The sequence below is a fragment of the Histomonas meleagridis genome, assembly GCF_020186115.1.
Source record: "Histomonas meleagridis strain 2922-C6/04-10x chromosome Unknown contig_68, whole genome shotgun sequence".
Lineage (NCBI taxonomy): Eukaryota > Parabasalia > Tritrichomonadida > Dientamoebidae > Histomonas > Histomonas meleagridis.
In genome coordinates, this window is record NW_027150909.1 from 721,732 (window position 1) to 736,321 (window position 14,590).

Here is a 14,590-nt window from a genome sequence, read left to right on the forward strand (position 1 = left end):
GTTTTTGCTTTTGTTTTGCAATTAACAGATTTTGTTGTGTTAATGAATTGATTTTAATATTATTATCATTAATTATTTGATTCAATTCATTAATGTTTTGATTTAATGTTTCATTATTTGTTTGTAATTGTGAATATTTATTATCTTTTTCCGATATAATTTGATTCAATTCAGTTACGTGAATTTTATGTCTTTCGATTTCGTTTTGCATTTCATTAATTTTGTTCTTTAATGAATCAATTTCAATTAGTTTTGTCTCATTTTCGATTTTAAGTTGCTTTAATTCGGATTTATATTCGTTTTCTTTTAATTCATGTGAAACAATGATGTTCTTGTAATTAGAAATTGTTGTTTCAGTTTCTTTTTGTTGTGTTTTTAATTGATTATTTTCATTTGATACATTTTCGACTTCTTTTTGGAATTGTAAATACTCTTTTTGAAGTTGATTAAATTGCTCTTGTAATGATAAATATTTCTGTTCTTTTTCATCAAGTTTCCCTTGGAGCGAAACATTCGAACTTTGAAGCTTAATTGTGAGATTACGAAGAGAATCAATTTCAATTGCATTTGGTGTCGAAACTTTTGAATTTTCATCATTTAATATCTTTTGTGATTCAATTTCATCTGATAAATTTCGACAGCGTTTTTCGACTTCAAAAAGTTTTTGTCTTAATTCTTCATTTTGTTTTCGTTCTAAAGAAAGTTGATTATGATAATAATCACATTCCTCAGTTAGTGTTTCAATTTGTAAAAGTAAATCGTTTTTGCCTTCTTCATCTATTTGATTTTCATTAAATTGAAATTCATTAGTTTTGTCGCTCTCTTCTAAATTACTTTCACATTTACTTTTAATCATCATATCTGAATTTGTTGAAACATCCACATTTTTATCAGGATTAATACCAGAAACTTCTTCTTCCATAAAAACGTATTCGAAAGTTAACTTTGAAGCAAAAATAATCGTTTTCAATTCAAAATTTTATTCTTGCAAAAGATGAAATTTTAATGCGTAAATTTGCAAGCAAACAAACTAACTCATATACTTGAATCACAATGAGTTACGTCCATATTAATTTGTACTTTTTATTATAATGATATTTATTTACAAACAAATTTTATTCAAACAAAAACAACTTCATTCTTCACTTTCTTCTTCCACATTAAAGAACTCGTTTACAAACTGTGTACCTAATTGTTCGACCTCTTCATTTTCCACATTTATATAATTCCAAATCATATCATCAGGGAAAACCAACATAAACTTTTCTACCAACTTCGAGTACAACTCTTTTCTATTTCTTCCCAATTCGAACATGTGGAAAAATGCCTTAAAAACGGCCATCGACAAATTGAAGTTTTGGAATTCCAAAATTTCTCTTGAAACGTCGAAGATCGAAACCCTATTTTCGACATATCGTGCGATATTTATATGCGTTGTATGAGATACTGAAGCGCAAATCCCGAATCCCAAATGTACTTTCACCCAATACTCTGAACAATCAAAGAAATCGAGTAATTCATTTAATTGTTTTGAGCCATTTAATGATTCGACAATATCAGAATCATTTTCGAGCATTCTTCTTAATGCAAATGCGGCTTTCCTTTTGAGGTCAAGTTCGAAATTTTTGTCGAGGATCATTTCGATTATCCGTTGGAAACTAAATGGATATTCCGATTTCTTACGTGCGTAATATGCTGAAATGAATGATAAGACATCAGTTATAACATCGACGTCATCATTAAAAAGGATTTCATTAAGTGACTCAAAGGGAAATGGAAATAATGCATCGCTATTATTGATGACACTTTCATAAATGTTGATACAGATTCTTTGCGTAAATGAATCACTTTCGAAGATTTCATGTGTAAATGAAACAATTCGAAAAAGTGCTTCATCAGATAATTTGTTTTGGGTGAAATTATGAAGGAGATAGAGAAGACTATGCCGTAAGGATTCTTCTTCTGTTGTGGTGGCATTAGTTAATATAAAATCAAGTGGAATTAGTTCAGATACTAATTCAAAATTTTTCGGATTACCATAACGAATGATGTTAGAAAGAAGTTCAATGGCTAACGGTGCATCCTTGATTTGGGGATTAAGAACCTGTAACGATATTGTACGAATAAAATCTGAATGTGAAAAAAGATTCGAAAAATTAGAATTGAGTTGTACTAACACATTAAGAAAATTTAGGGTGGCCTCACGTAGAAATAATTTGTCTTGATATGAAACAGCATTATGATAAAGAGTTGGAACAATTTGACTTTTGGATATGACTCCATAGAAATCTTGTAGTCCTTCTCCATTTTCTTGAAACAAACGCGTACATTCGCGAATACTGTGAAGTTGTAAATTCCCATCATTTTCATCGATGGATTTGATCATCATTTGAAGAAGCTCGGCAACTTTTTCATGCGCAATATCACGATTGCTTTCGATGTTGCTGGATTGAATTTCACGACTGTAGCTGATTATTGATTGTGGAGGTTTTTTCGTTTGGAGTTTGTAGTTGCTTTGCAATTGCATCACTAATAACCCTTAACGTTCACACTTCACGTTTTACTCTATATCATATTGAAAATATATACGGTTATTGTAAAACATTGAACAGACAAAGTTTACTCAGAATTTTGAGGCATTTATTTTCAGGGAACTTGTAAAGCAAACAAAAATCGAGATGATGCGCAAATCGCTGATTAACATCCCAACTGTAACTTTGGGCCTTATCTAATATACCAAAAAGATATAAATGTACATGATATCATATTTGTTTTTATTATTAAATTCGATTATCATAATTTTGTCGGAGTGCATGATTATGCAAACATTATTTAACGATACCATATTTGATATCAAGAATTCGTTCACATGAAAGAAATAATAAACTTTATCTATATTAAAACATTTATTTGTTTTGTTTAATCTTTCGCACAACCACAAAATTTCAAGTTTTGCCAAAACATATTTACTTTCTTTATGAAGAGAACGAAGCGATTGCGTCGACGACTGCCTGATATGTCGCAATACCAGCGGAGACCAAACCGAACACAGCCAAAGCCAAGCATAGTATGTTCTCTATGTGGTACCACTTCTTCTTTGAAGTTCTGAACCATATAATTCCGGGGTAAAAGAAGTCGACCAAGCATCCGCCCAACGCACCGCCAATGGACAGCGCCGGCGAAGCGTTTGGCATGAACATAGCAATAGCCAATGGGATTACGTTTCCTATGAAAAGGACAAAGCTTCGCTTCAGTATCGGTAACTCTGCCTGATTCGAGGTGCCGAATATCAACGCGCTCCATGACGCTAACAAGCTCTGTGACACGGATGGATAACTTATGGACACAGCTATGTAAAAGCCAACTCGAACTATGATCATTAAAACATCCTTGGAGTCAAATGAATCTAATATGATTGATTGTGTATCTGGACCAAACATGAAATATCCTAATAGTCCTGATAAGACAACAAAGATAAAACAAATCCCAATGGCTAACAAGCTAACGCGTGTGCGCTTTTGGGAATTTTTGACCATCGGTTTGATTAATGGTAAAACAACAGCTGGCAAAGCAAAGGATAAGCCATATACTGAGATGGATGAAAAGAGACCCATGTCGATCTTAGAGATGAGGATTTGGGGCTTTGGATTTTGTTTGGGAATTATTGTGGCCGCTTTGATAATCATAACAATAACATAAAAACCGATACAAATGGGTGAAAGAAATGATAACTTACCTAAAAAGGCCATAGAACGTGGTAATGTCATTGCAATTGGTATCGCCATGGAATTAATAAATACTAATAAGGCACGCTTCCAAGTGGTGTCGATCTTGAGATTGACAGCTTCAAGCCAAGAAATTACATTACTAGATGCAAGAACTAAATACGCAACCATGGCAGATATACAAAATAACATTGAAAATAAAGAAATGGAAATGGATCCAAATTTACCGAGAGCTGATGATGCAAGATCAGCTAGACCCTCTCCATGAAGACGATACTGAAGCTTAATTGTTAAGTGTGTAGAAATGTATGAAAGAGCCGCAATAAGAACAAGAAGAATTAGTGATGGGACTAATCCGGAATTAAGAAATGAATGAGGAACACTTAAAATACCAGCACCTAATAAAGAGGCAAGCATATTACAAAGAACTTGGAATGCATTCATTTTTGGGGCTTCTCCTGTTTCATCTCCATCTGAATATTCATCTTCCTCTTTGTGTTCAGATGTATCAATTGGAAGTCCATGTTTATCAAGTACCATTGTAGATTCCCCACTTTCGGAGAGATCAATGCTTGCCATTGGATCAGAACCAGTAAGTCTCTGGAATAATGGATTATTCTTTTTTCCCATCTCTCGATTAACTTGTGATTCGGGAGTTTCTTGGGGCGGTTTTTCGCTTCGGAATTTTGAAATAAAATTTTTGAATCAATTTAAATAATTATTTAAATGAATGAGCGATAGGGGTCAAATTGACATGACTTTTTGATTAGTAAACAAAATTTTGAATGAAATTTTCAATGGTGTACACCTCGAGCGGAAAAATGGGCTGCCCTAATTTACATGCCACTTTTTTCTGTTACCGATAATGTTTTTTGCTTAAAAACAACAACCGTTTTCAACGGGGATTTGGAAACCGCAGAATTTTGAATCAATCCAAAAAATTAAAGCAGTCAAAATTGAAAGTGTAATGATCGGCAAATGAAAAGACAAATCGATTTGGAAATTCCAAAATAACAAATGTTTACTTCGTTCTATTTAAAATTTGATAATATTTTGTTAAAAGGACATCATTTGTAAGCGATGGCTCATATCCCAAACATTCTGTACATAATTTTGATATGGATTCTTCTCTAAAGATTAAATCGCTTGTATTAACCAATTTTGGTAATTGTATTGTTGAGCTTCCTATCATCAAACAATGCGATCCACTTCTCGATTTTGTCATTGTATTATATTGTTGAAGTTTTTGTCGTGACATTTCAGAGAATGAACGCGAACTTGACGTGTGTGAAAGTAAAGCCAAGTTTTCAGCGAAATGTTCAATGAATTCTTTTTTGATAGGTTTTATCAATTTTTTAATTTGAATTGATTGATTAACAGATGCCACTGACAACAAATGCTTTTCATCACGTTCGGGCCAATGAGCCTTTATCAATTCTGAACAAATAATTCCTTGGCAAAAATGAATGAACGCATCGACCGACTTAACCGCCGAACCGTCGAACGATATATCCTCGAGACCGTTAGCGACAATTTGAGACAAATAATCGAGACCTTTTTCTTTGATTTCTTGGCCAGTCACGTCCAAAACTTTCAATGAGAAACCACCGTTTGTCAATTCCTCTAAAATTGGGTATAAATGCTCACCGTAAACGGTCGGCTGTTCACCCCTAATAATTAACGTATTCAGTTTACATTTTTTGATGTATTCGAGGAAATATTTCATGGAAGTATCGATATCATCCATTATAAATGTATTTGAAATATCAAGCTGGAATAAGTCTGGATGATTTGATAAGAAATTAAAGAATTTTTTGGCCGATGTCGAATTCATTTTATTTTTTTTCCAAGATAAGTTCATCAAATCTTGTAAGTGTATATCTAAGAGTTCATCATAAAATGATTCGGAATCTAAATGGATAGAGTCAAACAAGAGATAATTTGGATGATTTGTTGCTGATGATAATGAATTAAATAATACTTTTAATGAGTTAACAGAAAACGAGCATTCAGAAAATGATATTGTTGTGATTTCTCCAAAGTCATTAATTTGTTGTTCAAGTGGATTTGTAAATTTGTTTTTCGATAAGCAAAGTTTTTCTAAAATATTTTCAGATGCAACAATAACAGGTAATACAACTGAGAGATCTAAACCACAGTCAATTAATGAGAGACTGATAAGTTCCTTTTTTCCTTTCGATTCAGTCGAAAATAAATTTGTTAGGCACTTTTGGAAATGATTCGAACGAACCGCCTCAAAATGAAGCGAACGAAGTGAGTCAAATGACTTTGAGGTTTGGAAAAACTTAAAGAGATTAACAATGGTATTCTCAGAGAATTGTGACTTGACGAATGAAACAGAAAAAAGTTCACTACCAATGGTTTGAAGATATCTGACAAATGAAAGAAATGAACTAGTAGTAAGTTCACATCCAATGAAATGAAGCTCACGAACAGGGAATAATGGCTTTGATGGAGATTTGGGAAGGTTGTCGATGGAATCTATAAATGTGACAGAGATAAATGTAAGTTTGGTAATGTTGGTATTGTTTTGAAGAATTGGAAGAAAATGTGGAAGAAATGAGCTGAAATTGAGGCCTTTAAATGTGAGACTGGAAATATTGTTGTCATTGGCAATTGAATCGCCAATTGCATCAATAAAACTGGAGGCAGTGATATCACCTGTAAATGTGAAGTTATCTTTGGTGGCTTTGAGAAGTTCAATTGTTTCAGCTATTTGATCAACAGCTGTAGATTTTGATAAATGTCGATTTGCTAGAAGAAAAGAAGTAAACCTATCAGCAAGGACAGAATCGGTTTTATATTTATATTCTTGCTTAGCAAACTCTGGTTTGACATCTGTTGCGCATTCAAATCGAAATGTGTGGTTGATTGATTCCCCAAATAATGCTGTTATTGCAGAATTTATTATAGAGGTGATTTTCATAATGTCCTGTGATGCAAATGTTACTGCATTTTGAGGGTTACTTCCTGTTATGATAACACTATTTTGACAAAGAAGAATTAAATTTATCTCCGCAAAAGAAATAGTTTTTGAAAGTATATACGAGCGTGGGAATGATCGTTTTTCAAGAACAAAAAGACCCATTGTACATACTACTAAATATCTGTTATGAAAATTTCCATGCTTATTCATCAATTTAACTTTACCAAACCATAATGTTTTGGTATTTACAAGGCGAAATAAAGGATGTATGTTTGCGAATGATGGTAGTTCTTGATTAGAGTTTGTTTTCATTGTTTATTCGTAAACGTCTCAAAAGTGGTTATTTTGAAGCTGCCATTTTTTCAAGAAAGGACGTTGAGTCATCAAATTGATTTATCGTCTTTTACATATGAATTGAAATTGTGCTGGTTATTTGAGACGTTGTAAAAAGCGGTGATAATGTAACTTTTTCACCAGTTTATTTACATAAACTGATGAATTTTATCTCATTCGTTTTCTTTAATCCTCTTTTGGGGTGGTGCATTAGGAAAGGGAGACCGTTAATTGATTTTGTAAACGTACACATTCTAATTTGAATTCGACTGTGGTTTTATCAATAGAGAAAGAATCTCAAAGTTCTGCACCAGAAAAAAATATTGAATATCTAAAAACTATACAAAATATTATTTGGAGCCTCAGAGAAGAAAATATTGAAGAAACTATTGAAAAAATAATGAATATATTAGATTTGAATTTTCCATATTCATTCAATCAAGTACTTTCTCAATTGATATATATGTCTTTTTATGCAAAACTAAATGACTTCGATATGTATCTCAAATTTATGAAGGGAATAGAAAAAAGAGAAAAGGAAAAAATTCAAAACGAAACTAAATGTAACATTTTCAAAATATTTGCTAACTATATTTTATGGTTAGGAACACAAGAATCGCATTTCATATTGGAAAAACTGATTAAAGAAAGACTTGTTGATATTAATGTTGCACAAAAGAAGAAGAATTTCTCTACTAATTTTCAGCTACTTACTATGGATGAAAAAATTCGAAAAGAACATCCAAATGATCTAATAACGATAATAAAGAATGATGATATCGGAAAATTACAAGAACTATCATCAAATCCAAACTTTAATTTTAATCAAGTTATTAAACATCCTTATTTTGAGAGATGTACATTTTTATCCGATCATAATGTTTCACTTATTAATTATGCAGCATTTTATGGATCTATTAAATGTTTTAAGTTTATAATGTCACATAGATCTTATCCATGTTCAGGTGAATTTGCAGTTGCAGGAGGTAATCTTGAAATATTTCATCTTTGTGAACAAAATGATGGTGATTTTGAAGAATCATATATTACAGCAATACAATTTCATCGAAATGATCTTTTCAAATATCTTTTCGAACATAAAATGGATGATATAAAGATAAAAGAATTAGGTTTAGTATGTATTATTTATCATAATTATGAAATATATTCCTTTTTAGAAGAAAAAGGATTAAAACCTAATTATAATATAATTATTGAATCTGTAAAATTAGGAAACATTTACATTGTAAAGCATTTTCTAACTGTTGGATATCTTTCTGCTAATCTTCTAAATGCATCTCTTGAATCGCAAAACATTGAAATGGTAAAATTTATTCTTGAGCAAAAGAATGTTGATGTTAATGGTACAGATATATATTCGTTTTATTTAAAATTAATTTTAGTTATTTGCAGTTTAAAAATTTTAATTGGAATTCATTTAAATTATTTAGAACTGCGTTAATGAATATAGCACTAAAAGGAAATAATATTGATTTAATAAAACTTATTCTTGAGCAAAAATCATTGAATATAAATTATAAAAATATTATTTTATTTTAATTAGAATTTATTTTTACTTTTTGATGTATGAATAAAATATTAGGTCACTATTTCTTTTATATAGAACTGCATTAATGATTGCTGCTTATCATCATAACGTAGAAGTAGTAAAATTACTTCTTGAACATAAAGGTATTGATGTTAACGTTAAAAATATTTAAGTTAATTTTTTAAAGTTTGTTTCAAATTTATATGGTTTCAAACCAATTATTGGAATTTATTTATAATATTTAAAACAATATTAATAATTGAAACTGAGCTTTATCACATTGATATCATAAAATTACTTCTTGAGCATAAAGGAAAAGATATTAATGCAAAAGATGTTAAAATTAAATTTTCGATGTTCTTTTTAATAATTCCAAATTCATTTATAGCATTTAAAATATATTTGTTTCATTTAAGACAGCTTTAACTTATGCAATTGAAAAAGGTTATATCGAAATTGTTACATTACTTCTTCAACAAAAAGGAATTGATATTAATGTTAAAGATATTTAAATTTTATTTTTATTAATTTCAAGTTTCATTAAAATATTTGGAATTTGTTTAAATTATATAAAACTCCTTTGATGTATGTAGCTACATTATCTAATCCTCAAATGATAAAATTGCTTCTTTCACAAAAAGGAATTGATATTAATGCTAAAACAGTCATTTTTATTGATTTGATTATTAATTTACTTAATTTTCTGTTTGCTAAATAAATTTCTGGAATTTTTACAATCTTTTCGAAACACCACTCATGTATGCATCTGCAAGTGGGAGCATCGATGCTGTTAAATTACTTCTTGAACAGAAAAATACTAATGTAGATGCTCAAAATATATTAATAAATTATTTTGTGTTTATTTTAGTCAATTAATGTTTAAATACAAAATTTGGAATTTATACAAATATTTATTGGACAGCACTTATGTATGCATCGCGATCTGGTCGAATCGATATTATTAATTTATTCCTTCAAAAAGGTGCTAATATTCTTATCAAAGATGTTTAATAATTTTGCTTAGAATTTGTTTTTTTATTTTAATATTTCTAAAACATATTTGGAGTTTATTTAAAATGTTGTTTACAGCAATTAATTGGGCTGCTTCCTGTGGTCGTTTTGATATAGTTCAAATATTTTATTCTAAGTTAAGTATTCCTTTTAATATGCCTTCTCCTTATGTTAGATACTAATAAAATAGAATATATAAAAAAAAAATTTGTGATTATAGATATACAAATCAAGATCTTGATTTTAAGCAAAACCAATTTTATGTTTTAAACATATGAAATAAAAAAACAAATATATATATATATATATATATATAACAAAACCGCTACGATTTGGGCGAAATAGTTAAATTACTTATACAACAAGAAGGAATTGATATTGATACTAAAAATATTTATTTTGTTAATTTAAAAATTAACATAATTATGTTTCAAATTTCCAATATTTTAATCCAAATTAAATTATTTCAAACATGACTTATATTAGCAACTAAAAATGAATATATAGAAATAGTTTATTCATTTAAAAACATTATATTTATTTAAGAAATTACAAAATTTTGGTGAATTACTTACAAATTCATTTACTTCATTTGGTTTTACCTTTATTAATTTATCAAATAATTCTAATATTTTCAATTTTATATCTTTTGTATACGAATTTAATTCCATTATTGCATTTAAAAACCCGAAAAACAAATTCATTAAAGAATTAATCAAATTAATATCATTACAGTCAATGATTTCTATAAAGAAAGACATAATGGAATCCAAAACTGTGAAACAATCACTATGATAATTATTATATATATCTAACATTGCATTCACAATTATTTCGATATTCTTTATAACATTTATAAGCAAATCATTTGGAAAAGCAGAATTTGATGTAAAAAACGTAGCAAAAAGATCCAAAACTACCGAAAACGTTTGATATGTTAAATCTTTCTCATTTAAAACTACTTGTAAAATATTAATAACAATATCATTTATTAAATTTCGATATTTATTAAAACAAATCTGACAAGTTGATGACAAAATTATAATAACGAATTGCTCAGTAATTTGCAAACGAATTATCTCTAAATATAAATTAGTTATAGGTACTAAAAATGGTGAAAATGAATCTTCATCGAAGAGTGAAATACTAGAAAAAATTAAAGGTATAATTTCGATATCGAAATTCGATTGTTTATAAATTATCATTAAAATTTCAATTAAAGGATTAATAATGTTCGAAATCGAATATTTATAATTGTTTGATTTAAAGATATTATACAAAACATAAATCAATGAGTTAATGATTTCAAAGTTTCCATTTTCTAAAAAAAATTTTAATAACATAAAAGTCTTTGAAAGTAATTGTTGAGAAAAATTTATATCTTTTAAACAAATTTCATTTATTAATATACAATTCATGATATAAACAAAATCCGATATATAATGAAAGTTATTAATATTAATATTATCATAAAACTCATTAATAGTTTGTTTTATTAATATTTCATTAGATTTCGAAATAATTAAATTATAAATTTTAAATGAAAGTTTTGCAATTTTTCTATTGTTATCATTCCATAATATTTTTAACTCATTAAAAAATTGTTCGAAGAAATTTATTTCAATTTTTAAGTTTTTCACTAAAGCTTTTATACATTTTAATGCGAAAAATTTAAATTCGTTCATGTTCGAACTCAGCGAAGAATGAATAATAACAATAAAATTCGGGAAATACTCAGAATATAACTCAAAGTCCGCTGTTGAAAATATCAAATATAAAAACTTTAAAATTACGTTCGGCGGAATCGTTTCATTAAAACTTTCGATGAAAAATCGTGTTGTTACTTGTGGAATCAAAGAAGATATATCCATCAAACAAGAAAATGACATTTCGGATATTTCTTCGTTCTCAACATTCATAAACTTACTTAAAATTATTAGCAAATATGTCGAATATGTATATATTAATTGGTTCGAAAATTCTTCGTTTGTTTCAATAAAACAAATTATTCTCCATAAATCAATTACATTAATGACAATGTTTACGTCATTTGTGGTCTCTAAATCTGAGAGTGAACATTGGTAAAATAATTGCGGAATAACGGATAATTTGGAATATGAAAATTTTATGATTTTTATGAAGACTTTATATATGCGCGATTTCAATTCAATTATGTTTAATCCACTAAGAATGATTTGCATGAAGTGCTCGAACTTTTGATCATCAAGAAGAAATGAAAATATTTGTGGAATTATCTGTGAAATAGATTCTAAAAGAATTATTGTGATATCAATAGATTGAATATTGGAAAAAAAATATGTGAGAATAAAATTCGTCGTGTTGTTGGAAAGTGGATCTGATAATGGTAAAGAAATCAAAAAGGCTGTGAGAAATTGAAACGTTGAATTGATGTATTCAATATTGGTATTATTTTCTAAATTAGTTATAACACATTGAACAGGTTCGGAACTGTGATGAGTTGCATATAATATTTTGGAAAATTCTGTGTAAATATGTGTTGAAAGATTTCGGATTACTTGATTGTTATGTGTAAAAAGAGAAAAAATAAATAACAAAACTTTGTTGTCAAGAAACAAATTCAGGTTGTGACTTATCAATATTAATCCAATTGCTAATACTTTTTCATTACTTGCATTTAGATTAATTGCTTCGAAGAGTTTACCCGCAAAGAGAGTAGGAGAATTTTTTATGTAACTTTTAATTAATTCTTCTGCTTTACTTCTCTTTTCATTATCTGGATTTTGGGTCTCAAGTATCAAACCCAAAAATTCATCCATAAATCCTTAGATACGATACGGGAAACGTCACTTTTAACCGATCATATCCAATGGTTTGTTATTACCACCCTAAAAACTTGCACCTCTCCGACTAAATCATTATTTAGAAATCATTTCTCTATGAATATGCAATCTCGTGCATATTTTGAGTATGCTTTTTATTCTAAATTAAAAAATTTCAGGTGCTTAATTTAAAATTTGCTTTGAATTTTTTTCTGAACGTAGAATGAATTTATATCTGGATCTTTTTAATTTATTGATCTGAGTGTAATGGATTTTTATTAAATAAATGAAGAGCTGACTTTATTTGAAGTAAATTGGACCATCTCGATAAACGTTTGTCCCATAATAACGATAGAGTTTTTTGATAGATGTAAACATTTTTTTGAATTATAATTTACAAAGATATCGTTTATAATCATCGTTATTCAAACGAAAAAAACCGTCATTTCTCCAGCGCATATTGAATTTTATCAAACGATAAACATCACTTTTTCAATAGATAACTTACCGAAAAGAATATGAATGTAAAGGATTGCTCTAGACTCGATTTTAATACATGGCTTGGACCAAGTACCCCATTAGATGCTGCAGATATACCTGTTGACAAACCTCTCTATCAATATCCACCTAACTTTGCAAATGAATTTAACAGAAATTCTCTTGCAACTATCAAAAATGCTCAATCCATTGGATTTTCCCAATACTTAAAGAACTCATACGATATTGCTCCATATCTGTTTTATTGTCAAGGAATCCACCCAAGAGCAATCACACAATTTTTCTTCTCTAATCCATCAATTTCTTCAGCTCTTTTTTATTATTACTTTTCTTCAATATCTCTTGAGTATCTTCCTCTTGCTGATGCCATTCGTATACTTTTATCTAGAATTGCATTTCCTGCAGATATGGCTAAAGTTCTTGTTGTTCTTGATTCATTTGCCGATGCTTACTACTCAGCTAATTCATTTTTATGCGAAAACAAAAATGATATTGTCAAAATTGCACTTGCAGCAATCGTATTTACTATCAATAAGAAAAAAACGAAAGCAATGTCAAGTAACACATTCTTAAGTATCCTCCAAAACGTGAAATCATCAAAAGAATACAAACTTCAAGTCTACGAATCGTTGAAAGAAAGACCAATTCCATTATTCTTAACATTTACTCAACTAATAAATGAACCAAACTTAGATTTAAAGGGAGATCTTGTCAAGGTTGGTAGTGGCTCTGTGCTTAAAAGAAAGAAGAAACGTCTTTTCTTATTGAATGGATATTCTATGCAATCTTTCAAAGACAAGGAAATGACTGAACTTACTCTTAATATTCCTCTTGTTAACGTTTTAACACAATATGTACCAGCCAAAGGAAAGGAGCCATCTCATTTCATTATTTCGAGTTTAGATAATAATGCATTCGGTGAGAGCTTTTCAAAGAACAAGAAAAAGGTTAGCAAGAATAATAGCTACACATTCTATGCAAATGATGATGACGAGATCAGAAATTGGGTTTACGCTTTGAAGTTGGTGTCATTTTACAATTCGATCGAAAGCCTCACAAAATAACCGCTAATAAACGGTATTAATACAAAAACTCAATAAACAATTCGTTATTTTTTTGATGCTTTTTAAGTAAAGCTGAATCACCAATGATTTTTTCCAAAGGTTTAATTATTTGTGATTGAGAGATAAAATTTGGAGGAATAAACAATAAGAATTGTAATAAATGGAAATTTGTACGTAATAATGTAAAACTATGGTTTATAAAAAAAAGTATTAACAACAATGTACGTGTAACTGATCAAAATACAGTATCAAAACACAACACAGGAAACATAAACATAATAAATAATAAAAAATATTTTTTACACATAAATACAATTTTCATTATATTTTAAGAACCAAATTCCATGCTTTGATCTATAGGCTCCTTAATTAAATCAGATAGACTTTGAGCTTCTTCCTGACAAACAGAGAGCTCAAAAAGCACATTATACCCATCACATTCTGCAAAAAACCTTGCAAACTCGTTGTTATTCAAACTCCCGCATACTTCCCACATCTTATGAATAGCCTTTAAAATTTGATGTGTATTAAACTCATCCATTTCATTTTCCAACATATCGATCAAAATTGGTAATGTACCCATTCTAAACAGTTCCAATACTTGTGCATATGCACCATTATTAATTGCGCTAAAAACAAAATAAATAATTATCAATTTTGTA

The 14,590-nt window shown here is 29.0% G+C and overlaps 4 protein-coding genes across 4 annotated transcripts; 1 reads left to right on the forward strand and 3 right to left on the reverse strand.

Moving 5' to 3' along the window:
- Nucleotides 1-1,135: 1,135 nt before the first annotated feature.
- On the reverse strand, nt 1,136-2,527 carry GO595_008576 (uncharacterized protein; the record flags this gene model as incomplete). Its single annotated transcript, XM_067922165.1, has 1 exon — nt 1,136-2,527. The coding sequence occupies one exon, from the start codon at nt 2,525-2,527 to the stop codon at nt 1,136-1,138; it is 1,392 nt and encodes a 463-aa protein (XP_067771342.1).
- Nucleotides 2,528-2,975: 448 nt separating this feature from the next.
- On the reverse strand, nt 2,976-4,355 carry GO595_008577 (Transmembrane amino acid transporter protein; the record flags this gene model as incomplete). Its single annotated transcript, XM_067922166.1, has 1 exon — nt 2,976-4,355. One exon carries the CDS (start codon nt 4,353-4,355, stop codon nt 2,976-2,978), a length of 1,380 nt encoding a protein of 459 aa, XP_067771343.1.
- A 391-nt stretch (nt 4,356-4,746) lies between these two features.
- Nucleotides 4,747-6,672, reverse strand: GO595_008578 (uncharacterized protein; the record flags this gene model as incomplete). Its single annotated transcript, XM_067922167.1, has 1 exon — nt 4,747-6,672. The coding sequence occupies one exon, from the start codon at nt 6,670-6,672 to the stop codon at nt 4,747-4,749; it is 1,926 nt and encodes a 641-aa protein (XP_067771344.1).
- Nucleotides 6,673-12,884: 6,212 nt separating this feature from the next.
- Nucleotides 12,885-13,928, forward strand: GO595_008579 (PH domain containing protein; the record flags this gene model as incomplete). The annotated part of the gene is made up of 1 exon (XM_067922169.1): nt 12,885-13,928. The coding sequence occupies one exon, from the start codon at nt 12,885-12,887 to the stop codon at nt 13,926-13,928; it is 1,044 nt and encodes a 347-aa protein (XP_067771345.1).
- Between the last annotated feature and the right edge of the window lie 662 nt (nt 13,929-14,590).